At 48.1% G+C, this 27,403-nt stretch overlaps 1 protein-coding gene across 1 annotated transcript in view; it reads left to right on the forward strand.

Moving 5' to 3' along the window:
* The first annotated feature begins 12,375 nt into the window (after positions 1 to 12,375).
* The window catches only part of CORO7 (coronin 7), a 177,109-nt gene continuing 162,081 nt past the window's right edge, over positions 12,376 to 27,403 (forward strand). The window contains exon 1 of the mRNA XM_044978862.1: positions 12,376 to 12,511. Within this exon, the coding sequence (XP_044834797.1) occupies positions 12,452 to 12,511 (60 nt within the window). The 5' untranslated portion in view covers positions 12,376 to 12,451. The remainder of the gene's footprint in view (positions 12,512 to 27,403) is intronic.

The following is a 27,403-nucleotide window of genomic DNA, read 5'->3' on the forward strand; positions in this document are numbered from 1 at the left end:
CTGTGCTTAAAAGTTAGGCAAACATAGCAACGTCGGTCAAGGAGTGAAAAATCCACCCCTCCGAGCGCCATAGCTATGCCGACCTAAGCCCGGGTGTAGACACAGCTAGGCCGACTTTTCCGTTGAACCAGCTACCATTGTTCAGGTAGGGGGTGTTCCTACACCAGTGAAAAACCCCTTCTGTCACTGTGAGTTGCATCTACGCTACAGGATTATGCTGGCAAAAGTATGGTGCGTAGCTGCACTGGTATTGCGCCTGTAGTGTAGACACATCGTTAGACCCAGCAATCAAAGGAAAACCAATGTGCTTTTGCTGTCTTATTCTGAGGAAAAATCTGGCTTGCAGGCCTCTTCTTTTCCCCTACCCATCATTTGCGGGTTGTGATGGCTAAGAGCAGCCTTCATTTCCATCATCCTGACTAGGAGGGGAGTGAGTATGGGGGAGAGGGACTAGGACAAGGAGATAGTTAAGGGATTTGGAGCAGCAGGAGAGATGACAGAACTGGGGTCCCCAAGAAGACCCCAAGATCCCAAATGTCAGCCTATGAGGGATACATGAACCACACCTCCTTTTCGTGCTGTGAAAAGCCAATTGCCCATCAGCCTGGCTAGCTGTTTGTCACAGCCAAAAATTAGAGTTTTTTTTTTAAATGCAAAAAGACCCAGAACACCTCAGCCCGCCTCGGGGAGGAGCCACTTGGTGTCAAGGCTACAGCATAACTCTGGTCAGTGGGGGATCTCCATTCTTGCTCTCTGACCATCCCTGAGGCTGCCCTCTTTAGCGGAGCTCAGAATCTCTAAAGGATGCGCTCTCCTGTGGCATGGCAGAAATATGGATGGCAGGAAGAAAGAGCCAAAGGCCCCATATGGAACAGTTACTCTCACGGAAATGGAGACACCCCAGGAGAGAACAAGATGGGAGGGTACCTGCCCATTCCTCAGTCTCCTTCCATCTCTGCCCATTGCTGCACAGGTGCCCTTTAAAGACCACTCTTCAGTTTCAAATTCGCCTGGACCCAGCTCTACACACTGCGTGCACACGTTTCATACTCAGAACCAGCTGAGCCCTGTGGAGGCACATTAAGCATCTATGGGTATGTCTCACTACAGCAGCTACCACACTGTAGTGTAGACGCTTCACAGAGTGACAGAAAGGGGTATGTCCATCGATGTCATTAATCCACCTCTCCATGAGATGGAGACTAGGTCAAAGGAAGAATTCTTCTGTCAGTGTAGTTGTGTCTTCAGTGGGGGTTAGGTCGACCTAACAGTGGCACACAGGGCACAATATTTTTCACAGGCCTCAGTGATGGAGCTAGGTCGATCTAGATTTTCGGTGCCGACTAGGCCTGACATTCTGTCATCTCCATTTTAATTTAATTTGCTTCAGAACTGAGTCTTATCCTTCAATTTAGGAGAACCCGGGGGAACAGACGTCCAGCTCGAAGGAGTCCACGATAAACTCAGGGCACTCACAGTCACATGCATCACTTTCACTTCCACACCTCCCATCCGAAATAGCTGTCAGCTGCCGATGTATGCTTGGTATTGACGTGTAGCAGAGACGACAGAGACTGGGTGTATGCTGTTTGGAGCAGGGTATGGAATCCATCTGCTTCCAGGTACTTTTTGCAAGAGTAGGGATGTTAGCGCCCCCTTCCAGGCCAAATACCAACTCAGGTCATTATATTCTGCCTACTTAAATTCCTCTTGCAATTCTACCCGAATGCAATATTCTTCTTATCTTCCAATCCCAAATTGTTACTTTCTGCTGTTGTGCACTGTTAAGCAGCTGCTGCATTTCACCGCAGAAGCAGCTGCAACTAAATGACAAATAAAATTATCCTTGGTGACTTTGAAAGGCCCTTTGAGGTATTTCAGGTGCAAGACACTGTAGAAATGTAAACCACTAATACCAAAACAATCATTAACAACATGTCTGAAAGCCAGGCTCTAGTTACCGCACTGGAGATGGCACTGACAGTGCTTGGAGATGTGAAAATGCACTGTGAGGTGTGATGCCAGCATGTATGCCCTGGGGTAGCAATGCTGCCATTTACCACTGCTACCGTAACAGTGGCTCTTGAAATAACTTTGCCATTTGAAAACATGGAAAAGCTGCATCTGCTGGAAGGTCACCAAAGCACACCCCTTAAGAATATTCAGACTCTGATCTCCAGACACAAGACACTATCAGGATCAAGATGGATCTCTCTATGTTGGGAACAGTGGTCTCCATGGGCAAGACCCCTGCATTAAAGAGCTGCACCGATCATAGTGCAGTATCTTCTGTATGGGCTGCACTCCCACTCAGATCAAGATGGAACATTGCAAGCTGAGACCTGTTTGCCCAAGATGCCTCAACCCAGTACTCAAGAGTCTCTTAGGGCCTGTCTGCATTAGGGATTTTGCACTGGTGTAGCTGCAATGGTACAAATCCACAAATGCAAGCCCCATGTTAGACCTAGGCAGTGCATCTCCACTGGGCTGGGGCAGGGATGTTGCATCAGCAGCAAAACTACACCACTTAAAAATTCCCTAGTGTAGGGGGTCCTTTCAGATCAAGGCAGACATTGAAAACTGGGGCCTATAGTGTTGCATTGGCCCAGCTACCTGAGAACATTCTGTTCCAATCTAGATGGACCAGCCCTCTGGGGGCCACACTCTGTACATAACAGTGCGGTGACTGAGGCGGAACACTTCTCGCTGGGACCTGTTGTCTCTGACACCACAAATGACTGGTTCTTGGATCAGCTAGTCCTGGAACCCACAAGGGGATAGGCAATTCTTTATTTAGTTCTTAGTGGCGCACAGTATCTGGTCCACAAAGTGAATACAGCTGAACCGCTCAGTAATAGCGACCATAATGTAACTAAATTTAACATCCTTGTAGGTGGGGGAAATACCAAAGATGTTCATCACAGTAGCATTTAACTTCAATAAGGGGAACTACACAAAAATGAGGAAGCTAAACAGAAATTAAAAGTGTGAGGTTGCACTCCATATGCTTTATGAAAATATGCTGGAATGTGACTATAATGTAGCTGGAATATGCTTTATGCAAAAGGTCTCTTGTAAGGTATCATTACAAAGCTTATAATCTGCTAAGTGTGTTCATCCTATTTGTATGAATGTATCATTCTTGTATCTGAAGCTAGAAATATGAAGTATTACTTAAAGTCCTATTGTAATTATGCAAAGTGTGGGCCATTAATAATAGCTTGGAATCTTGATGGCTCCCATTAACCAGGACAATTGGTTGCAAATGGCTCTGTTTACTTGTAAGCCTTTCTGTGTTCACGCTTGGGGTCTCACAAGACTTGTGACCATGTCACCTGGTACTGGAATCCATCTTAAACCTGGTGCTTTTCCATTTAGAAGGAGGGGTGGGGACCCAGACAGACAAAAGATTCCCACCTTGTGCCAAAGATATAAAAAGGGGGTGGAACAGAACAGAGAGGACTGCAGTCATGAAAAATCCCCTAGTTACCACCTGAGCTGGAACTAACAAGAACTGTACTTGGGAAGGATTGGACCCAGACTAGGAAGGAGTCTAGTCTGTGAAAGAAGCTTATTGGAACATCTCTGAGGGTGAGATTTACCTGTATTCAGTTTCTTAAATGTATTAGGCTTAGACTTGCGTGTTTTGTTTTATTTTGCTTGGTAACTTACTTTGTTCTGTCTGTTATTACTTGAAATCACTTAAATCCTACTTTTTATACTTAATAAAATCATTTTTGTTTATTAGTACACCCAGAGTAAGTGATTAATACCTGGGGGAGCAAACAGCTATGCACATCTATCTATCAGTTTTACAGAGGGTGGACAATTTATGAGTTTACCCTGTATAAACTTTATACAGAGTAAAACAGATTTATTTGGGGTTTGGATCCCATTGGGAGCTGGGTGTCTGGGTGCTGGAGACAGGAATACCTGCTGAGTGGTTTTTGGTTAAAGCCTGCAACTTTGGGGGTGTGGTTCAGACCTGGGTCTGTGTTGCAGCAGACTAGCACTGTCTGGCTCAACAAGGCAAAGTTCTGGAGTCCCAAGCCATCAGGGAAAACGGGCTCAGAAGTAGTTTCAGGACATCAGGTGACAGTCCCAAGGGGGTCTCTGTGACCAAACCCATCACAAAAAGGAACAGTCACACGAGTAAAATGCCTGCAAACTACATGGTGTTGTTAGAGCGGTACCGGTGTGGTGCTCTGCTGTCTCCTTGTTGATATTACTTGGCTGCGTGTGTGAGTTTCTCTGTGTGCTGCCCCAGCTCTGCAGAAGCTGACACAGCAGACCCGACGAGAATCCCCAATGACCACAGAGTCCAGTAAGATGCAAAGCCACATCGGGCTAGGTTTATTGCGACCTTGGACACAATTGCAGTTCCCTGTAGGTTTCTTAGCCTAATTTAGGGCATACTACGAGAAAGTGGCTTTTGGCAAGGACCCGGCTTAGTGGCGGGACTTTCCACTCCCCCTACGGCCGGACAAAGGCACCTCCCCAGGGATGCATTCTTATACACCGATACAAACAAGTTACACATCACACCTGACGTATTGAGGTACAACCTCTCTACGTAGCAAGTTACAACCCTTTTACGTATTAAGGCACCGCCTTCTACCTTGTACATGTTGGTTTGAACAAAACAACTTTATCCATCATATTACCCTTTTGCCCCTGTCATTGGGATGGGCCAGCCTGTTCCTTGTTATCTGTGTGGAATGTGCAAGTATGTGAATGTTACGTACCTAAAAGGTACTGATCTTCTTGCAGCATCAGCCCTTTCCTTGCCAGCTCCTGTGAGCAGGGCCTGCCTCTGGCTCACAGCTTAACTTTGCTTTATGTTAGCAAAGTCTTGACCATTACTTTAGTTCAGGCCTCAGGCCTCATACCAGGCCTCTGATACCAAGGTTTATATCTTAGGGCCTCTCCTCTTACTACACATGGAACCTTCAGAAAAAACACAATAATAGAGGCTCAAACTTAATGTATACCTCAAATTTAAAAAAAATGGCAAGAGGACCAAAAAATAATTAAAAAGCCACCATGGCTAAACAGTGAATAGAAGAGGCATTAGAGTAGGGGTGGGAAAACTATGGCCCAGCAGCCACATCTGGCCCTCCAGCTGGTTTAATCCAGCCCTTGAACTTCTGCTGGGGAGCGGGGTCTGGGGCTTGCCCTGCTCCCACACTCCAGCTGTGGACAGAGTCAGAGGCCACTCTGCACATGTGTTCCGAGGCTCCCGGAAGCAGCAGCATGTCCCACCTCCAGCTCCTACATTTAAGAGTAGCTGGGGGCTCCGTGTGCTGCCCCCACCCCAAGCGTCACTACCACAGCTCCTATTGGACGGGTACTGCAGCTAATGGGAGCTGCAGGAGTGGCGCTTGCGGATGGGGTAGCATGCAGAGTCGCCTGGCCGCACCTCTGCATAGGAGCTGGAGGGGGGACATGCCGCTGCTTCCAGGAGCTGCTTGATGCTTCCCAGAGCCAGCACCACTGACCCCCTCCCGCACCCTAACCCCCTGCCCCAGCCTGGAGCCCCCTGCAACCTGAAGTCCTCATTTCTGGCCCAACCCCAGAGCCTGCACCCCCAGCCAGAGCCCTCATCCCCACCCGTGCCCCAACCCCCTGCCCCAGCCCTGATCCCCCTCCCACCCTCCGAACCCCTTGGTCCCAGCATGGAGCACCCTCATGCACCCCAAATCCCTCATCCACAGCCCCACCCCAGAGCCTGCACCTCCAGCCAGAGCCATCCCCCTTCCCCCCAACACCCCAACCCCCTGTCCCAGCCCTCTTGCACCCTGAACTTCTCATTTCTGGCCCCACCCCAGAGCCCGCACCCCCAGCCAGAGCCCTCACCCCCTGCTGCATCCCAACCCCAATTTTGTGAGCATTCATGGCCTGCCATATAATTTCTATACCCAGATGTGGCCCTCAGGCCACAAAGTTTGCCCACCCCTGCATTAGAGGCAAAATGACATCTTTTAAAAATTGGAAGTCAAATCCTAATGAGGAAAACAGAAGTACATAAACTCTGGCACGTAACGTGTACAAGTATAATTAGGCAGGCAAAAAAAGATTTTGAAGAGCAACTGGCAAGAGACACAAAAACTAGCAGCAACACTTATTTTCAAATACATTAGAAGCAGGAAGCCTGCCAAATAATCAAAGGGGTTAAGGAAGACAAGGCCATTGCAGAGAAGCTAAAAGAATTCTTTGCATCTGTCTTCATTGCAGAGGATGTGAGAGAGTTTCCTCAGAGTTGTAACCTAACAAGAATGGCTCAGGCCAGGGAACTGCCCCAGACTGCGATGTCAGTAGAGGAAGTTTTTAAATAAATTGATAAATTAAACAGTAATAAATCACCAGGACCAGATGGTATCACCCAAGAGTTCTGGAAGAACTCAAATGTGAAATTGCAGGACTACTAACTGTGGTATGCAACCTATCACTTAAATCACCCTCTGTACCAGATGACTGGCAGATAGTTAATGTGATATTGATTTTTTAAAAAGGTTCCAGCGGCCATCCTGGCAATTGCAGGCTGGTACGCCTAACTTCAATACCTGGAAATTGGTTGAAGCCACAGAACAGAATTCTCAGACACATAGATGAACACGATATGTTGGGAAAGAGCAAGTATGGCTTTTGTAAAGGGAAATCATGCCTCCCCAATCTATTAGAATTCTCTGAGGGAGTCAACGACCATGGGGACGAGAGTGATCCAGTGGACATAGTGTACTTAGGCTTTCAGAAAGCCTCTGACAAGGTCCCTCACCAAAGACTCTTAAGCAAAGTAAGCAGTCATGGGATAAGAGGGAAGGTCCTCTCATGGATCAGCAACTGGTTAAAACATAGGAAACAAAGGGTAGGAATAAATATTCATTTTTTACAGTGGAGAGAGATACATAGCAGGGTCTCCCCAGGGGTCTGTACTGGGACCAACGCTGGGCAAAATTTTTATAAATGATTTGGAAAAGGGGTAATCAGTGAGCAGGAATAGTTTGCCAATGATACTAAATTACTGAAGATAGGTACGTCCAAAGCAGACTGTGAAGATTTACAAAGGGATCTCACAAAACTGGGTGAGTGGACAACAAAATGGCAGATGAAATTCATTGTTGATAAATGCAAAGTAATTCACATTGGAAAACATAATCCCAACCAGGGGCGGCTCTAGGAATTGCACCGCCCCAAGCAGGGCAGCACGCCGCGAGGGGCGCTCTGGCGGTCGCCGGTCCCATGGCTCCGGTGGACCTCCTGCAGACGTGCCTGCGGAGGGTCCGCTGGTCCCGCGGCTCTGGTGGACCTCCCGCAGGCACGCCTGCGGATGCTCCACCGAAGCCGCGGGACTAGCGGACCCTCTGCAGGCACACCTGCGGGAGGTCCACCGGAGCCGCGGGACCAGCGGACCCCCCGCGGGCATGCCTGCGGGAGGTCCACCGGAGCCGCCTGCCGCCCTCCCGCGGCACGCCGCCCCCAAGCACGCGCTTGGCATGCTGGGGTCTGGAGCCAGCCCTGATCCCAACGATACATATAAAATAATGGGGTCTAAATTCGCTGTTACCACTCAAGAAAGATTTTGGAGTCATTGTGGATAGTTCTCTGAAAACCTCTGCTCAGTGTGCAGCACCAATAAAAAAACCTAACAGAATGTTAAGAACCATTAGGAAAGGGATAGATAATAGGACAGTGAATATCATAATGCTACTATATAAATCTATTGTACACCCACATCTTGAATACTGCATGCAGTTCTGGTCACCCCCATCACAAAAAAAGACATATTAGAATTGGAAAAAGTACAGAGAAGGGCAACAAAAATTGTTAGAGGGATGGAACAGCTTTCATAAGAGACAACTGAGGGGGGATATGATAGAGGTCTATAAAATCCATGAGTGGCATGGAGAAAGTGAATAGGGAAGTGTTGTTTACCCCTTCATATAACACACAAACCAGGTGTCACTCAATGAAATTAATAGGCAGCAGGTTTAAAACAAAGAAAAGGAAATATTTCTTCACACAAAGCACAGTCAACCTGTGGAACTCATTGCCAGGGCATGTTGTGATGGCCAAAAGTATAATTGGGCTCAAAATAGAATTAAGTAAGTTCTTGGAGGACAGGTCCATCAGTGGCTATTAGCCAAAATGATCAGGGATGCAACCCCATGCTCTGGGTGTCCCCACACCTGTGACCACTAGAAGCTGGGACTGGACCACTTGATAAATTGCTCTGTTCCGTTCACTTCCTCTGAAGCCTCTTGCATTGTCCAACGCAGAGTGGCCATTCTTATGTTCCTATAGGTTTACACCTGTATATTAATGAGGCACTGATGTCAAGAGGGAGGACTTTGGCCCAGACTGGGAGTTGGACTCCATAAAGTCTAAGACTTTAGGCCAGAAAGGACCAGATTATCTAGTCTGATCTCCTAAATTTCACAAGCCACCACTAGTGCCCAGCACATGCACATCAAATCCAACATCCTTTGGGGATCCGGGCCTTTGTGTCTCCTGGAGTCACAGCTCCCTGCTGAACATCCTCTTAGATTGAAATGGAATGCTACTCTTGGGGGACTCCACAAGCCTAATTAAAGAGATAATCAGATGGAGCATTGCATTGCTGGGACCTGTCATTTCCCCAGCCTGTATCTAAGCTTTATTATAATTTATTATGCAGTTTATATTTATAGGGCACTCACCTTTAAAGTATCTGTCAACCTTAACCAGGTTAGTTTTAGAATAAACTAGGGCTGTTGATTAATTGCAGTTAACTCATGCGATTAACTCAAGAATATTAACTGTGATTAAAAAATTAATCGCACAGTTAAACAATAGAATACCAGTGGAAATGCATTAAATATTTGTGGATGTTTTTCTACATTTTCAAATATATTGATTTATATTACAACACAGAATACAAAGTGTACAGTGCTCATTTTATATTATTTTTATTATGAATATTTGCACTGTAAAAAAACAAAAGAAATAGTATATTGCAACCATCTAACTCATTACTTTGTCATCTCGGGATCTTTTCCAGGACTGAAGGAAAGGACACAGTCTCTTGCCCAGTAAAAAGTGAGCTAAAGAGTGGGTTTTAATGCCCCCCTTTGCTATCTTATGCTGTATAAAAAGGCCTGAAAGTTTATTTTTCTACTTGCTTTTTATTCCTCACAAATATAAGGAATGTTGTGTTTGATCTTCTGAATCTTGTTGGAAGATTTCTTGTATGACTCAATATGTGCATTAGGAGCTCTCCTATCTCTTAGCTGAAGGGGCAGGTGTGCTGAATCTTTAATAACAACCATCTTTTCTCTCTCCCAAAAACAAATTAAAAATGCAAAGTACTAAACTACCCGAATAAAGATGACATTGTCTCTCCTTTAATCAGACTTCACTTCCTAGGATTGTGATGTCACAATCCTATCAGTTCTCCAGTCACCTACCTGAATTTCAAAGGTAGAAAAACAAACAAGCAGCATAAATAATTAAATGAAAACCTTTCAGGCCTTTCTTAAACATCTTTAACATGCAAAAAAGGGCTCCAGCTCAGCTCAGCTCAGCTTTTCCTTCCCCCGCACTTGCAAGACACTTTTAAATACAACATTTCCAGCCATTCTTGCTAGCTGGAAATATAGTGAAAGGGATGAGTGAAATAACACGATGAGATTGCAGCCCAATCAGCTAGTAAATGTTCTCAACCGAGGGAGCAGGTATAGACCTCACCACTTCCTCAAAATATTTCCTCTGCCCAGCCAATCAACTTCACCTCCATCTTATCCAGATTGAATGCTAGACAATTAGCTTTCATCCACTTCTATCTCTGCCAGACAATCAGACAAGAGAATGTAGTTCCGTCCATCAGATGCCAGGGTGGATTAATGATAAGTACCTAGACAGATATTGACCCAGTGAAAAGGAGATGGGGAACAGAATAGCATTAATGTACTGAAGACATTGGAGCCTTGAGACCCTCCTAGTCTGTCGGTGGCTTCATGGACAAATTGAACAAGAGGGGAGCGGAGACTGGACTCTGTCAAGAGAATGCCACACCTGAGCACTGTTGGGAGGAGGAGCAGGTAGCTACCACTGCCCTTTGGAATGTCTCCATTAAGCATTTAATCTGATTCTGCCCAGCCCTATCATGCCCCAGCACTGTGGAATCAATGGGACCGAAGACCTTGAATAGACAGAAGTATCAGCAAGCATGTCTGGCCTCATCCATTCCTCCTGCAGGGCTGGCGTTAGACACCCTGCCGCCTGGGGCTGAGGCCTGAGCCCAAACGACTTAGCTTTGCAGGGCTGCCTGTGTTGTGGGGCCCGGGCAAGTGCTCTGCTTGCCACCCCCTAACTGTGGCCCTGCCCTCATGAGACAATCAACCACCGGACTAACAGCATTTCTTTGTCATACCGAGGTATGAAGCCTGAATAATTAGCATCCAGAAACTGGAGGATATTAGATGTAGTTCGAGATAGCCCAGCATCACCTTTTCAGTGACCTCCCCTAGAAAGGGAAGATTAGAGAGTGGCAAGCAAGAACTAGGGTCAAGAAATGGCTGCAGGTTATTGGTAAGCCGCCCATGGTGACCAGTGAGGATGATGCAGAGGGAGGGTGCAGAACACATAAGGGTTATGGATAATAGATTGTTATAGTGCCTCCCCCTTCCCCCAGGCAGTCCACATTTCTGTCCCCAAGTAGATCCCATTCAGTCCATCAGTCTCTAGGTGAGATCATCCCTGCAGGTCCTCTGCCCGATCAGAAGTGTGAGTGGGCCCTGATTTCAGAATGGAGTAGCTTGTGATCAGAACATGACTGAAGCATCTCCCATCATGCCAAAAATCCAGAATGAGTCCTCTTGCATGGGTATAGACTGTTGTAAGCCACTGGTCTCCCTCAATGAAACAAAGTTATCATTTATGTGCATATGGAAGACATTGCAGAGTGGCAACTCCAGGATCAGTCCCACTATTGGAGGTCTGTGATGTTGTGGGGCGGTCCGTATATACCACAAGGATTCCTATACCCTCTCTCTTTATTTGCTGTATATCACACCCTATTCACCGTATCTCAAGACTCATATCAAGACCTTGTCCATGAAGGAGTAGATCTCTAGTGCATGCCTTACCTCTGACATGCAGAGAGCTTGGTCATTCCCCTTCCTGCCCATCCTTAGGTTCTCACTTCACTGAGCCACCAAATGGAAAAGGCTGTACTAATTCACAGTCAAGGGAACTATCCAGCCATGGGTCAGTAAAAGTACAATAGGAGGCCTGGAGCAGGGTGGCCATTTGCCTGGCACCCCCTCATGGCCAAAGACATTTCCACGGGGCCCTTGCTCTGTTCCCTTTCTTCAGGAGCAGCATACAGCCTCCCAAGGTTATCACCAGCCCTCACCTGAAATGGGGTTTGTAGCCTAAAGTAATTCAAAATAGACCTTAAAGTCACAAACACAATGTCCATCGTACTAGCCCCATAGTTCAGACCCACCTCCAATGCAACTGACATGCACAAAGCCCATATTCCACTCAGCAGACACCTCGCCTACCTCCATCTGCACACACAGCCCTGGTGCTTCCTGCTACCTTTTACATTGACAACAGCTGACTCCTCTCAGGTGAGTCTCCTCTTGCAATAGCACTGGCTTAGACCCAGGCTCTCCAGCCCCTGGGCAAGCCCCCTGATACAAGGCCTCATCCACAATCAGAGCATGGCAAGAATTGGTTTTATTAATGAGCAGTCTGGTGTTGGTTGGCAGAAGTCTGGAATCCTTGTCTACTGTTGTCTGGTCATGTAGGGAGTGGAACTCAGGAGTGACCTGAGGGGCAAACAATGAACCCCTGCTGACCAGGCCACGCCCAGGCTGGTGGCACCTTACCCTATTGCCCCTTGCCGGCTGGGACAGGGAAAGGAAACCATGGAACCTCGACAATGCAGTGACCAGCACTCAGGCCTTGCTCCTGTGGGCCCGCACTGGGAGCAGCCCCATTACAGTCATGGGCTCAAGACCCCATGCAGGGCACGTCCCCTCCTGCAGCTCAGGTCAGAGCGGAGCTATGCTGGGAGCTGCCCTTGCTCAGGTAAACTCCTGGCCCTGCTAGTAGCGTGGCACTGGGCATGGTTAGCAGGCGGCACCCTGGGACACACCCAACCAAGGGGCAGGGCAGGGGATGTGTCCTGAGCATCACTCAACCACCTGTGCCACAGCCAGGGGCGGGGCCTATGGTAAATAGGGGCGGGGCCAGGATGGGGCGGAGCCCGTGGACAGAAGGGGTGTGGCCACGTGCAGGGGCGGGGTCTGATGGAAGAAGGGGCGTGGCGTGGCACAGGGGCGTGGCCTACGCGGAGTAGGGGCGGGGGCTGGTGCGGGGGCGGGACTGCCGGCTAGGGGAGGGCGCGGCGGTGGCAGCGGGAGCCCGCGGGAGGAAGAGACGCTGGGAGCCCCGAGCCGGCACCATGAACCGCTTCAAGGCGTCTCGGTTCCGGCACGCGGTGGCCAAGCCGGCCCGTAAGGAGGTGAGTCCGGCCGGGGCAGGGCCGCCCCTGCAGCCGCGCACTGTGCGATCCGCCCCGCCCCGCCCCGGGAGCCCCCGAGGAGCCGCGCTTTCCCAGCCTCGTCCCTGGGAACCCCCCTGGGGACCCCGAACCCCCGTCCCTGCTCTCCCAGCCCCGCCTCCGGGATACCAGGAGCCCCCCGCCTCTGTGGATCCCTGAGGATTACCCCCGCTTCCCCTGCCTTGCTCTGGGGGAGCCCTGCCCTGCTCTGGGGGAGCCCTGCCCCGAGGCTCCCTGACCCTCCGCTTTCCCCGCCCTGCCCCGTGGTGGTCAGTTTCCATCCCCTCCCCCACAGGCTGTATGGGGCTGAGGGCACGTGGCTCTCCCCTTGGAGCCCCTTTCCTGGTGCTCCCAGGTGCCAGGCAGAGCTGGGGGGTGCAGTCTGAGGGGCTCTGACATTCCATGATGCTGGGCAGGGTTGGCTGGGTGGCCCCCCAAGGGCCTTGTTCCCTCCCCTCTAGCTCCCTCCCTGCCCATGCAGCCTGGGGTGACGGGGAAGGGGACAACGCCTCTTCCTGAGGTTCCCCAATCACAGCTGGTCCTAGGCAGCCTGTGGTTGGGATGGGCTCTGGGGTCTGAGTCTGTCTGCTCCATCACTCCCAGTTACTGCACTGGGGTCCAGTGGAAGTAGAACCCTCTGCCCCCAGCTTGCTCTGGCATGAATGGCCATGTGTGGTGCAGGATGGTGGAAGTCTGGTCCCTAGGTCCTGGAGTGGGGGGCTCTTCCCTGATGGATGGTGATCTCCAGGTGCCTGTCCTGGCTGTGAGTAGATGTGGGCCCTCCAGTTTGGACTTATCAGCGCTTCCGCTGCCCACATCCAGACCGCTGAACGGCATCGTGTTTCCCGGGCTTTATTTGATCTCAGGCCATCTCCAGGCTGCTTTGTTCTGCATTATTTTTTAACTGTCAGAAATCAGAGAACAACTCTCATCCCATCAGCCAGCCCCTGAACACACATGCCGATTTTAGATTTTTTTTTATACCAACAATAACTGGAAAACAAGATCCAGCTGACTTGAAATGAGTTTTTTAGTGACTTTGTTGCTATCTAGGCTGCCTGGTTGGCACCCTGTCTGTAAAACACAAATACCGTTGTGTTCCTGTGTTGGATCTTAGCATTTTTCGCCTAGGGTTATCTGCCTTATTGTAAGTGTTCTCCCCAGAAACTTTTTTCCTCATGACACTGCTCTGCTAGATATTATGGTGCCATGTGGCTTTGAAATGCTAAGTTTACCACAGTGTGCCGTTCCAATGGACTTCTCAAAGTGTTGTTTGCAACTGTTTTCAGTTTAGGTTTTTGTATCACAAGATGTTCTCAGCATTTCCGCCCTCTCTTCCTCTCAGGGGTTGAGTAACCTCTTCCCTGTGCTGTAGAGCTTTTGTCTACAGAGCAAATTGTAGCTTAACCTGCTAGGAAATGAAAATGTTTCAACATGCCCTTTATGCTAATGTGGCAGAGACTGGCTGTGTGCATGTATGCTACCCGTGAATTAGAGCAGGAGGTGAGGTCACTGCATGACAGCGATCCACAAATGCAACACTATGGGGAACTTCTCTCAGTGCAAACTGGGAATCTTGGGTGTCAAACACTCTGAATGCAATAGGCTGCAAACTTAAGCATTAGGAAGCAGAAGAGTGAAGGTGCTCTAACAAGGGCCTCATCCTGCAGCCTGTTTACATGTGGTGAGTGGCCTCATTGGCTTCTGTTAGCCATCTCATGCAAACTAAGGCTAGAGGATCAGCCCCTTAATTTGGAGGCACACTGCATAAGCCTAACTAGTAACTGCACTATGCAGGAACTCCATTGGGAGTTAAGGATGTTCAGCATATCTTTCACATTTCCTCACTCTTGAAAGTGTAAATTTGTGGCTGTTAAAGGCAAAAGAAATATTAATACCCAACTACTTCCTTTACATAAACAGAAGATTGAACCTGCTCCTGTGATACCAGGGGACTGCCCAAGTCAATTCTGTGCCCCTGAGTGGTGCAGAGTGGAACTGTGCAGTCCCATGATTCTGTAGATAAGGAAGTGAGGGTGCAGATTTGTGGATAGCTCGCTGCAGTGCTGTATAGTGCACAGTGCATACAAGTGTGAGAAGCTCTGAATTACTACATTCAAAATGATGAAAATGTTTTGTGCCTGTGTAGTAATGATCTCCTTTAAGAGTCTAAAGTTCTGTGACTCTCTGCCACGCTATACACAGCCCTGCACTTCTATAGCAGCTGGTTGGTGGGGATCTTGGAGTGCTGCACTGGCCATTTGCCCCAGCTCCCAGGTGAATCCCTGGCTAAGATTTTCATAATGAGTGTGTGCCTAAAGTTAGGTTCTAGTGTCCATATGGAGGCATCTAAATAATCTCTCAGTGATGAGTACAGTGGCTCCCACTGTCTCATCTCCAGTCTGAGTATCTCCTAGGTTGGTTTCCAAGATGTGCAGCCCTCCTTGACAGTACAGTTTTCTGTTTCCTTTGATTTCCTCCCACACACAGTTTCCCCAACTTGCTGTGAAAACAGCAACAGAATTTTTGTTCTGGTTTCTCCTCAAGGATAACTGAAGGTCTTGTATAGAGCCGTTGTGTGCTTCAGGTCAGTTCACTGCCCCCCCCAGAGGTGGCTGCATTTTTGTGGATTGCTGAGTGCTCAGAAATGAGAGGTGCTATATAGCTTGTCAGGGTGGTTGTGTTAGAGCAGTATAATTGCACATGGCACTTTACAGTCACATTGGACAATGTGTCTGCTTCCAGGTGCTCACAGTTCAGCAGACCACTGAGCACACTGGCAAACTGTTAGAGTATCCGACTCACTAAACAGAAGCGCGGCTGGTTTTTGTTTATTGGGCAGCAAAGTTTAGCTTTAAACATTTAACTATCCCCCTCTCAAACAGCTGATTTAATGTCCATTAGAACTGCTGGAGCCAGTCATCTTGTGGGCAAGTGTTGTGCAAACTTCACCTACCTAAAGCTGCTGTTCCACCCCGGACACCACTTGGCCCTGCTGATGCACCTCCGTCCTGGCCTGTAGTCCCTCTGCTATACCGGTCTAGGCTCAGGGCACAGCTCCTTGTCTTGCTGCCTGTCTCCGGCACACAGTGTTTCCCAGTGGCAGCGTAAAACTGACCAAGATCACATCTCTTCTGCAAACTCTGTTCAGGAGCACAGGGCCGATCCTGGGGGAAGGGAGGGAACTGGAACAGGAGGGAGCCAGAAAAGAGAAGGAACAGCTGGAGAAGAAATTGGAAAAGGAACAGGAGTAGGAAATGCCCTGGGGTGCCCTCTGTTGGATCATCCACTGGGAGACCAAACCTTGTCTGTTTGTATTCAGACCAGCAGATGGCTAGGACTAGGGGACAGGACCAAGGGAGGAAGTATTGCCTCATGCTACTCTAGTGACCCCATCCTGACCTGCTGTTTCAGGGCTTGGGAGGTTTTTTGACACCCTGTTATGAGAGCCATAAGGACTCTAGATTAGCCCTTCTGGGTTCGGTGGCCTTTATGGGTCAGGGATGAATAAATGAAGGGCAGGGGACTAGGGACTTGTTGCAAAGCCCCCCTTGAGTAAAGGGAAGCTAGCAAAGTGAGGGAGGAGACACTGGGGTGGTGTGGGAGGAGGATGGCAGAACTAACTGGGATTGTGGAGTTTGTCTGAGAAAAGAGGCATGCGCAATATCCAGGCAGGGAAGAGGTGGGTGAGTTGGGTAACTGCAGGTGGAGAGGCTATTGAGTTTTTTGGCTACCAGTCTAATTTCAGGGGGTGTAGTTGTTTTGGTTACCCAGCCAATCAGGGGTACGGTGCATTCTGCCCTTTCCTGTGGTAAATACATTGCCTTGAATTATGGCCCCTCTTCTTCCCTGGTGCAGGAGCACTGTGGTCAAGTAGTACTGAAGTGCAGACCTCAAATCTGTTGCCAGTGTGAAACCTGAATCTCCTCCTAGATCAGACAGAGCAGGTCTGAAGGCAAGGCAGCTCAGGCCTTGCTGATAAAAGCCAAGGAGGAATTCCACCAATACCTTTCAAGAACACCCAGGAAAGAAAGGGAAGGCAGGTGTTAGGGGGTGAGGCTGGTGCCATGGTGGGTGGCCAGGCTGCAGGGTGATGGCACTTGGCTCTCTGAGGGAGGCTACAGGGCTGCCTGGCACTGGAGATTCAAGTCCAAGCAATTCAGGAGGAAAAGTCAGTGGGAGGCAGGGGAGGTGAGGCTGCAGCAGTGCAGCGATAATGAGCCTGGAGTATTGTGCCTGCAGCTCTCCTCTTTTAGCAGGCACAGGTGAGATCTCTTCCCTGAGGCCATGTGGCAAGGTGCGGCCAGACCAGGGTTAGGGTTTGTTACTGGCTTGCAGCTGCGAGTGAGACCACTCGACTTTGCTGCCCCTCTACAGAGCACAGTCTGGACAGTGCTTGGTGCTGACTGCTGTCCATGAGATCTGGTGTGTATGACCCAAATTCTGATTCCTTAACATGGAGACTTTTTTTTTCTCCTTCCATATTTTTAACTGCAGACCCAGGGTCTCATAACCCAGGGCCTGTGCAATGAGCGGCTGTCTGCCAGCAGTTCTTGAGTGCAGGTCAAATTAATTCTGCAGGTAAAACCGGAAGCAATGGCCTAGTTACAGCAGCTCCCTGCACCTCCCAATAGGTTCTTGGCTTTGTGCTTCAGACCCCCAGTCAGGTGTGCAGAGCCAAGAACCCACCCGGCCCATTGATGCTTCTGTCGAGTGACTGGAATCTTGACTGGCTGTGGCTTAAGCTTTCTTCAAAGGGTTGATTCTCCATATTCAGATTAACAAACTGCTAAATTTCAAAGGCCTAACAGGAGCTGAGCTGCCTGCGAAACAGCAGTGAGTATAAAAATACACTCTGACTGGCAGGCATTATGGATGTCGCCGCTCACGCTGAAGGCTGTGGGAGCTGCACTGACAGCAGGCCCAGGTTTCAGCTGGGCTAGTTACAGATATTGGTAGCCAGCAAGGTCCAGCTTCTCACAGAATGCCCCTGGCTCAGTTTAGAATTGAATCCCATGCTTTGTGGAAGTGTTGGGCTGACAGCTGTGGAGAACAAACTCCTCTGCCTGCAGAGCAGGGCAGCAGCATGGGGAGCGGCAGTGTTTGCTCCCCCCACTCCCACCCAGAGGAGCCAGATCCAGGAGTCGGGGCAGGTGGGGCTCCATAGGCCACTTGTCGGCTTCTCCGCTGAACCTGCCCATGAAGGAACGAAGGCTGCCAGTCAGAAGGGCTTGCTGGGAACGTTGTCCAAGCTCCAGGGCTCCTGGGCAGCAACTTGACAACACCCATGGGGGTGTCAGGGAGACTCAGGCCTGCAGCACCAGCTGTGCTCTGTGTCTCTCGCTCCCAGCATGTCTTGTTGCTTTCCTTGACATCACCCAGCATCCCCCTCCCACCCTGGAGCAGAGATGGGGCAGCTCCTACTCCAGCACTTCCCCTGCCACTCCTGTGAGGTGAGACCGGGTTTGACTGGGGTGCCAAGAGAGATGGGGGCAGAGCCTAACATCTTGTCCCGGGCTCCGTAATGACTGGGAGGGGCTGGTTTCTGATGAGCGTTTGAGGCTGCTCATCCTCTGGGACCTGGAAGGAGATCAGCAACATGCATCGCCTCTGCCTTCAGGGAGTAATGACGGCGCCACCACTGTCCTGGCCTCGGCTTTGAATGGGTGACGGAGAAGCAAAGGCACTGCAGCGATCCCTGGTTTCCAGCCCTGCACCATTCAGCCTCTGCCCTGTTCACGTTCTGGGGGACAAAAGTTGCTCCCCCTCGGTGTCTGCCTCGCTGTTTGGAAGGCACCTGAGAGCGAGGCTTGCATTCTGTCTCATGAATGAGAGCTTGAGGTCTGGGAACCAGGCAGCTACTGTAGCTAACTGGCCTCGGAGAAGTGGGGAGAGATGAGTGTCTGTGTCAGCCTGGCCAGGCTGTGGTAGCTCCTTCGAGATCCCTCATGTGCTGGGGGACTGCATCCATGTTTGGCGGAGCTGTTGTCTGCTGCAAGGAAGCCTTCCCCTTGGCGTGAATGAGGTGCAGATGTCTGCCAGCATGCAGCAGTGAGACATTGTCTGGGGAAATGATACTCGGGCTGCACAGTAAAATAGGTGGTCCTGGAAATGCCACCCACTGCTAGTTAAGCCTTCCTTACCAAAGGGCCAGGGCCCTAGGATGGGCAGTGGGGGGACAGATAGACACGTCTAATCTCCTCAACCCATGTGCTGTTTAATAGACCACAATATCTCTCAGAAAACGCTTTCAGATCCTTTAATTCTGCCATCTGAGCTATTGAGTGCCTTTACCTTTGTATGCCACTCAGGATCTACAGATGAGCAAGTGCTAAGTACATGCAGAGGATGGGGAATGAGTGGGAAGAGGCAGGGCAGGGGCGGGGCCTCATGGACTAGACGAGCAGTCTGAGGTCTGAAGTTCAACATGTATGATTCTTTGCTGTGAGTAGTTGGGAAGAATGTTTGTTAAAAGTGGCAACCTATTTTGTATGAATAGTTACTTCAAAAAGTTCCTGCCATTACAGCTGTGGTGATAGACTGTTAGTGTAGATCATCCTCAGTGTTACTGACAACATAAGGAATAGTTACAGGTGGGTTTTAATAAAATATAAATGTCTTTGCATTACGGTTTTTAAAAACAGTTAATACATTGACTTTTAATAGCATACTACGGGGATCTGCAACCTTTCAGAAGTGCTGTGCCGAGTCTTCATTTATTCACTCTGATTTAAGGCTTCGCGTGTCACTAATACATTGTAACGTTTTTAGAAGGTCTCTTTCAATAAATCTATAATATATAACTAAACTACTGTATGTAAAGTAAATAAGGTTTTTAAAATGTTTAAGAAGCTTCATTTAAAATTAAATTAAAATGCAGAGCCCCCAGACTGGTGTCCAGGCCCCGGGCAGTGTGAGTGCCACTGAAAATCAGCTCGCGTGTCGCAGGTTGCCTACCCCTGGCATACTATATTACTCTTCATTGTTTTCATTTTTTACTATATTTTTGTATCGTTGTATGAAAAGGGTTCAGATATGCGGCCCTCGATCCAATGTACTAGTCCTCATGTGGCCCTCGTGGTGATTTGAGTTTGAGATCCCTGCTCTAAGAGAAGTGACATGGACTAGCCTGGCCTAGGATTCCACAACTGCCCCCTGGAGGCCTTCTGGGGTAGCCTCAGTGACTACCTGCTATTGGATAGTGGCTGCTTACACCTCCTGTGAGGTGTGTTATACTACACAGGTTTGAGAAGCACCTCGCTACCATGGGCATGAGGAAGTCTTGTCTATGCCTGCCAGGGTCAGCTTCCCAACGCTATCAACCTCTGGCAACACAAGCACTGCCATTCCCCATGCCCTCCAAACACCTCCCTGGAGTTCTCCCGTCCCTGTCCACTGGACACTGAGTTCTCAGGTCCTCTGTTCTTAAAGGAGCGGTACACCCCAGCTTTGAGCGATACCATCAAACACTGCTCCTCTTACACCACGGCACTTAGGGAGCAGGTATAAGTTTACTTAACAAAGACAGAGATTCAAGTGACAACAAGCAGAAATATTGGCAACCAAGGGTTACATATAAAATAAAATCATAACTTGCATACTAGAGCCTAAACTTAACTCCCAAGGCATGGTTGTGTTAGAGAGCAAAATCCTTCCAGCATATTACAGCCAGGCTTGGCTGGGATCTTCTGTTTGTGGAACAAGTCACGGTGTCTTCTTGCCTCCATAGTGGAAAGATGCAGGATTACTGTACAGTTATAGTCCAAAAATCCATCGGCTTCACTTGCCAATTGGATAGCCGCAGCTGCTTGTGTTTTCCTGTCTAGGATCTCCCTGGGAGACTTTGCAGTCACTTGGTTAGCATTTGGCCCAGTCTGTACATGTATACTGCACAGTGGGCACCTAATATTCAAAGACTTCGCATGACAGCCTTTGGCAAACTATTACAGAGAGACCAGACTCTTATGCACCCCTGTGCCCTTGGCCAGTTGGTCGCAAGAGCTCCCTGAGTCACAGTATGATCTGTGCTGATTTAGTTCCCCATCAGTAGAGTTTATGCTACTAGAGCTTCCTATCCAAAGTCAGAATGGGAGGCTGCACCTCAGCAAACTGCTCATCAGAGAAAACAATGAGCCCAGTTCATCTCTGTCCTGGTGCTGGCTGAGGCAGAGAGGAGGGTGTGTACACCCCCTATCTGGTAGCTGCAGGGGTCAGGGCAGCCCTCAGTGTAGGCTGTGTGGATGGGGGGGGTTATGCCTCTGCTATGGTCTGCTTTGTGCCGGGCAAGCTGGAGCTAAGCATGCCAGGGCAACACTGAATAGGACTCACTTGCTTCACCTTCCATCCCCCCAGATTTAGCAAACTCTGTGCCACTTAACTGAAATGCAGACACCTCTGGGGTAAAGGTCAGTGGTGAATTTGCAGGCAGCAAGCTGAATGCCAGTTAGGAGTCTAGAAAGTTTGGACAAGGACTCCAGGGTGAACTGCTACTCATAGAAGTGCTGAGAAATAAATATATTTTTCAAGTCACTGTCAATGTAATCTGTTTGAGGCCTTTTCCAAAATGAGCTAAAAGTCGTTCCAGGGCCTTCACCGGCCTGAATCCTCTTAGCAGTTTTTGTGGCTTTGCAAAGGCTTTCCTATTTATGATTTTGCTGTGTGACAAGCCCTCAGGAGGTGAAACTGGCTATAGAGGGGAAATAAGAAAGCTGACTAGACACAGGAAAAATAGTGGAGGGGGGGGAACCTCTTCTCTAAACTGCTACAGTAACTTCGTGTGTTCCTTTTAACAGTAGCAGGCTAAATACACTGTAGGCCCAAGTGACTTTTTTAAGTGGGGGGTCCCTTTCATGTAAGGTGGGGCAGTTATGGTCTCATTCACAAGACGCAACAAACTGTGGAATCCAGCACAGCCATTTGTGCAGGCCTCTGCAGGATTTGAACATGCTTCCGGGAAATCTAAATCTGATGCTTACTCCACTAAGCTATCTCTTCTGCCTAAACAAACCTCAAAGCCACCTCTTGTTTTCCTGCTGAAAGGTGCCAGCTTAACCCTGGGGGCCAAGGCTTTTTCTCCACCACATAGGTAGAGCCAGGGCAGCTTCTTGCACTGCCTTTTATAGAGACCATCTAGAGGGCGGGGGGGGGGGGGTCTATTGATCTCCATGGCCCATTTAGTCCTTGACATCTCTGCTGAGACTGCCGGTAAGGAGGCAACTGGTTCCATCTGGGGAGGTGGCTAGGAGACATGCCACCTGTCTATAGGGAATTGGACTCACCACAAACTGTAAGGGCTTCCTTTGATTTCCAACATAAATCCAACTTTTCCTTTGGCATTAAGAGGGATGGGCACTTTTGTCTCTGTCTGTATTGATCTATGATGTCTCTATCAAAGTGTCAGGTACAGACTGGGGGGTAGTTACAGTTTAGAATGCAGTGAAGCATGTTAACAATGGGTTTCTTCTGCTGTTGTAAAAAGAACAGGAGTCCTTGTGGCACCTTAGAGACTAACGCATTTATTTGAGCGTAAGCTTTCGTGGGCTAAAACCCACTTCATTGGATGCATGCGGTGGAAAATACAGTAGGAAGATAAATATACACAGAACATGAAACAATGGGTGTTGCCCACTCTAACACACTCTAACAAGAGTGATCAGTTAAGATGAGCTATTACTAGCAAGAGAGAAAAAAATGTTTTGTAGTGGTAATCGGAATGGCCCATTTCCAGCAGTTGACAAGAAGGTGTGAGGAACCGTAAGGGGGGGGGGGGGAATACACATGGGGAAATTGTTTTATTTTCTGTAATGACCCATCCACTCCCAGTCTTTATTCAAGCCTAATTTAATGGTGTCCAATTTGCAAATTAATTCCAATTCAGCAGTCTCTTGTTGGAGTCTGTTTTTGAAGTTTTTTTTGTTGTAATATTGCGACTTTTAGGTCTATAATCGAGTGACGAAGGAGAGTGAAGTGTTCTCCAACTGGTTTTTGAATGTTATAACTTGTGTAATTTATTCACTTGGGTGTCTCTTAATCTCCTCTAGTCCTGGCTAATCTAAATCATTGTCGTCCTGCAAATATTGGTACCTCACTGTTCAGTCCCTTTTCCAGCTCCAATATTTTTCATGTTGAGAATAATATTCCCAAGTCATAACCTTTGTGTCTCTTAGCCAAAACGGGATCAGATCCCAGGTAGGAGCATTTTTTCATCTTGTCACTCAAAGGTGAGGATTAGCATTTAAATATAGCTGGCCGTTTAAGTGCAGATGACTAAAATTGCCAGCCTGTCCCTAGGACAGCATGATGCAGATCTGGCAAGTGCCTTTATGTGTTAAATTCCTTCCTTCCCTCAGTATCTGTTCCCCTTCCCCTGCTAGCCAGCAGCCTCCTAATCTAGCACTCCGGAGCGCTAGCTCTAACTGCAGGAATGTAACTAGGGCCCAAACTAAAACCTCTTGGTTTGAATGAAAAGAGATTGACAAAATCTAATATGACTAGAAATATTTTAAGATGACTTTTGACTGTGAACCTTCTCCAGAGCCTAGTGTTGCATGAGCACCAGGCCTGTCAGTGGCAGTGACCATCTTTGCCACTCAAGTTTAGGGATTTGCAAAGTAAAAAGTTGACATTGATTTCTGTGCATAGTTCTCATGTTTCCCTAGTAGCTCCAGCGACTGTAGGAACAGTCATTAGCGTGGGTGACTGGGAGTCAGAATTCTGGGCTCTGTTCCAAGTTCTACCACATATATTTGCTGCTTATATTTTGTCGAACTCCTAGATTGCAGGGCTGTGTTAACAAATTGTCTGTAAAATGGGTGGGGGCGACAGCGGTCTAAAATGATGGCAGTTGTGGATCAATCAGAGAGAAAAGCAAACCTTGTAGCTCGCCAAGGCTATTGTCTCAGTAACTCTGGGCATGCACAAGCCAAGTTATGAAGCTGCCAGTAGCCGCTGAGTGGGTAGAAATCCTTTGCATGGGCCATCATAAACTGTTAGTAACCTCTACTCTAGCCCTTAGAATAGTGGTAGTTTTCAGCTTCTCATCCTGATGGCTACTTAAGCATGTGTGTTTGCCTCATCTGGAGCATTAATTTCCAGCTAAACAGGACGTGGAAGTGCTCTACCAAGTTAGTGTCCGGCAACAAAAATAACTGCTAAGTGTTTTAGGATGATCTCAATTAAGTCCCTTTCCTCCGACCTATCTCAGACAGGAATTGTGCTGAACAGACGCAATCTACCGACGTCAGTTCAAAACCAGCACAACAATATTTTGTTGCTGAGCACAAAACTCCAAAGGGTTTTAAACCAGTACCTTAGAGTCTGAATTGATCGAGCTGCCTCGAACTGTTAAGAGTTTGGGAGTTCAAGGACTAGAAATTACATTGAGCCATAGTTCCAGACCTGCTATATTAGGCCTTGGACCAGTGCCACGAAAGCACTGCTAGTCCAAGGGTCCAGTGAAAGTTGACCTGCCAGGGCTACAAATCAAGGCTGCGTACCATTAGAGATCACATCTTTTCAATGGTGTTTGACAGATGATTCGTAGCCCTGGTAGTTCATGAGAATGTAGATTGCCACGGACTCGCAGGGGCAAAAGAAAAATGCAGGCCTGTTATTTACCAGGCTGCACGTGGCAACAGACTATATTGGTAAGGGATGCAAGGAGAGTGTGGGTCACGATGCAAACTGCAGACACACACACACACACTAAACTTAATCAATTTAAAAGTTTTATTGGGGATAATTACAAGGGGTAAGGGAGCAGCGTATGATTAGCTAATAGAGTTAATGAAACTTAAAACACACAATGACTAAAATATCTACTAACAATATTTATAAACAAAGATGCAGCATTTAGTAATAACTGATACTTACAAATACAAACCAACGCATAACGACCGGCAAACGTAGAAGCTCTATTTGAAACACGTGAGCTGAGAGAGAGGCTTCGAGATGATCAGGCTCGGTTACAGGTATACACAGGATACACGGGTATACACAGGATACACGGGTATACACAGAATACACGGGTATACACAGGATTCGTTTTCTTTCTCCTCTCCCTGCCTGCACATGGCAGGCAGGCCATAAAGTACCCACTATGACATCATAGAAGTGTCATAGGGGACGGGGCCCAAAACCTGTTTGTGTTCGTTTCTGATTGGCACAAGCGAAGTTAACACCATGTAGGGGAGCAGGTGCCTTAAAGTCTGGCTTCGCCCCCAAAAGGTGAGGAAATGCATATTGTCTTAGAATGCGTTCAACACTGAATGACAAAAGAAGAGGCCAGGGCAATACCGGTATGGGCCATGGGCAAGTTTACAGGATGCAGACAGGAACTTATCTCAACATGCCCCCGTGCCCTGGCCGAAATAGTTTGGCCGAAAACCTAAACTTCCGAGTCCGACTCCTCATTCCCACCTACGAGGGGATGCGCTTCGGGGGTGGAAGCGATATAGGCCGAGGCAACAAACTTGTGAATGCAGGCTTTAATGAAGGCACATCCGAGACAGAGAAGAGCGAGCCCAACCAGAAGGGACACAAACAGGGATTGGAAATAGGATTTGTAGGGCGCAAGGCCAAGCCAATCGAGCCATGACCAAAACTGGAAGGACTCTCGTGACTCTCTGACAGTAGAGCTCAACGTTTGCAGGTCTTTAACAATTGAGGACAAATTAGGAGAAATAGAAGGCAAAGAAACGCAACATTTATCAGCAAAGTCAGGATATACTTCAGCAAATTTAGTACAAAATGAGGAAGATTGTAACAAATATTGAATCATTAATCTATTTTGAATACTATACTGAACAAGGGAATTTAACTGCTGATTAATTAAGGAGAGGCCCTTGCCCGTGGTATTAGCAAGCATTTCAATAGCAAGGGATTGAAACAGCACTTGATCACGTAACATCATATAACCAACAGGGTTAAAACTAACAATAGAGGAGGCGAGGGAGGAAGCTGCTGTTTGCAAACGAGTCCAAAAGGAGTGGGTACTACGATGGTGTCGGTGGCTAGATGGCAAGGTATATATACCTCCGCCCTGTAGATACAGGGTGCCAATGGTGCATATACCCCGGGGATTGGGAGGAAGCACAGCAAATGCAACATTACCGCAAATCCAAAAATGACCGGGTCTTAAGGAAGAAACTGTGGTATGGCTCCACCCATTATTGGTTACAGAATAAAAGCTGGATGCACGATTGATACATGCAGCCTCAGCATGATGCATATGCTGGGCATGAAACAGATACGTATGTGTTATGGAGGTATAGAAGGTTCCAAATAAAATATTATAATTAAAACGATTAGAACAATTAATGGGAGGGGGGTAGGTAGAATTAAGAGTGGGTTTAGTTAGGGAGGTATCAGCATAAGAGAAACTCCACATAGAACAATTAGAATAAGTACCAACCCAAGTAGGGGCTGGGGTTAAACTATTACCAACAAAAACCCAACAATGAGATGCTGGAACTCTAATACTTTCAATTAAAGGAAAGCTATGATCACTTCGACCTGAAGCATTAAGAACTGGAAACACATAAGAATTAAATTGTGAGGAACAATTATTCCAAACACTAGAAGCAGCCCACTGCACATAGGGGGAAGAACAATTTACACTAGATATATTAAATGAAGAAAAATTATAAACTATTGGTACAAATTGAAAGGGTAATGGATATTTAGGTGAGAACTGAGTGGAGCAAACAAGACAATCTTCTGGACTCAGCGCTGACAGGGACTGGTTTCCGCTGACCTCCTGTACCCAGTAGGCGGCGAACCAAGTTTGTAGTCCACCCTCTCCTAAGGGCTCCGTGGGCAAAGATGTTGTGAGGGAGAGCAGTATAACCTGTAAAACAAAATAATACGAGCCCTGCTTAGGGGCGTTAGTTAGTTTATTAAGAACTACATTTGCTGAGCCAGTTATGATGAACTAGCTTGTTACCAGGGGTACTTGTAGCCACTAAGTAGGTGTTAGGGTACTTGCCGGCCTGGAGAATGGTGGCTTTTATAGGTTCTCGATGGCCAGAGGCTTGGGGTTCTGTAAGCCAAACCAGTTGGCCAATCTTAAACACGGGGGACCAAGGCGGCTTAGGTGTAGGTGAAATGTGAGGCCAGCGAGAGTAACTCTGGTTGAGTGCGATAAGTACCTGGGGTAAAAATGAACTCCAGTTTTTAAAATCAGGGTTGGGGTTTGCTGTTCGCAACATAGTCTTAAGGACTGCGATTTTTCGCTCCACCACACCATTGCTTTGAGGATGATACTTAGTATGGATATGAAGGGAAGCCCCCCATCCAAAAATGAGCTGTTCAATGCTTTTGCTGGTAAAGGGTGGCCCCCCATCTGCTTGGACTTCAGTGGGAGTGCCCCAGGCAGCTGCTGTTTGCTTAAGAGCCACAGCGACAGAAGTGGCATTGGTTTTAGTAAGAGGGACACAAAAAGTTTGTCGAGACCCCAGATCGACAGTAACTAAGGCTTTTGGAAAACGACGAGCACCTGGCAGGGGTCCTATTAAGTCAATTTGCCATGTACTACCTGGGGCAAAGTGTTCTGCAGCGTATGCAGAGCGCTCATATCGGGGACGATTCATTGTTTTTACCTGCACACACTGCAAGCAGGATTGAACAATGAGCTCGCACTGACTGCGGCTAACGTCAGGCTTTAGAGAAGCCAGATAACAGGCCGTACAATTTTGTGGGTGGTAAGTGTCCCCATTCTTCGTGGAGCCAGCGCAGCAGCGGGTCGGCCTGTGGGGCAGGATTTGCCATATGAACTTGGGAGACCTCTCTCATTCTTTGATCAAGACTGGAATGCAGGGGGTTAGAGTCTGGTCGATGAGAGGGACAGTGCGTAAC

Source organism: Mauremys mutica, chromosome 11 (genome assembly GCF_020497125.1).
Source record: "Mauremys mutica isolate MM-2020 ecotype Southern chromosome 11, ASM2049712v1, whole genome shotgun sequence".
NCBI lineage: Eukaryota > Metazoa > Chordata > Testudines > Geoemydidae > Mauremys > Mauremys mutica.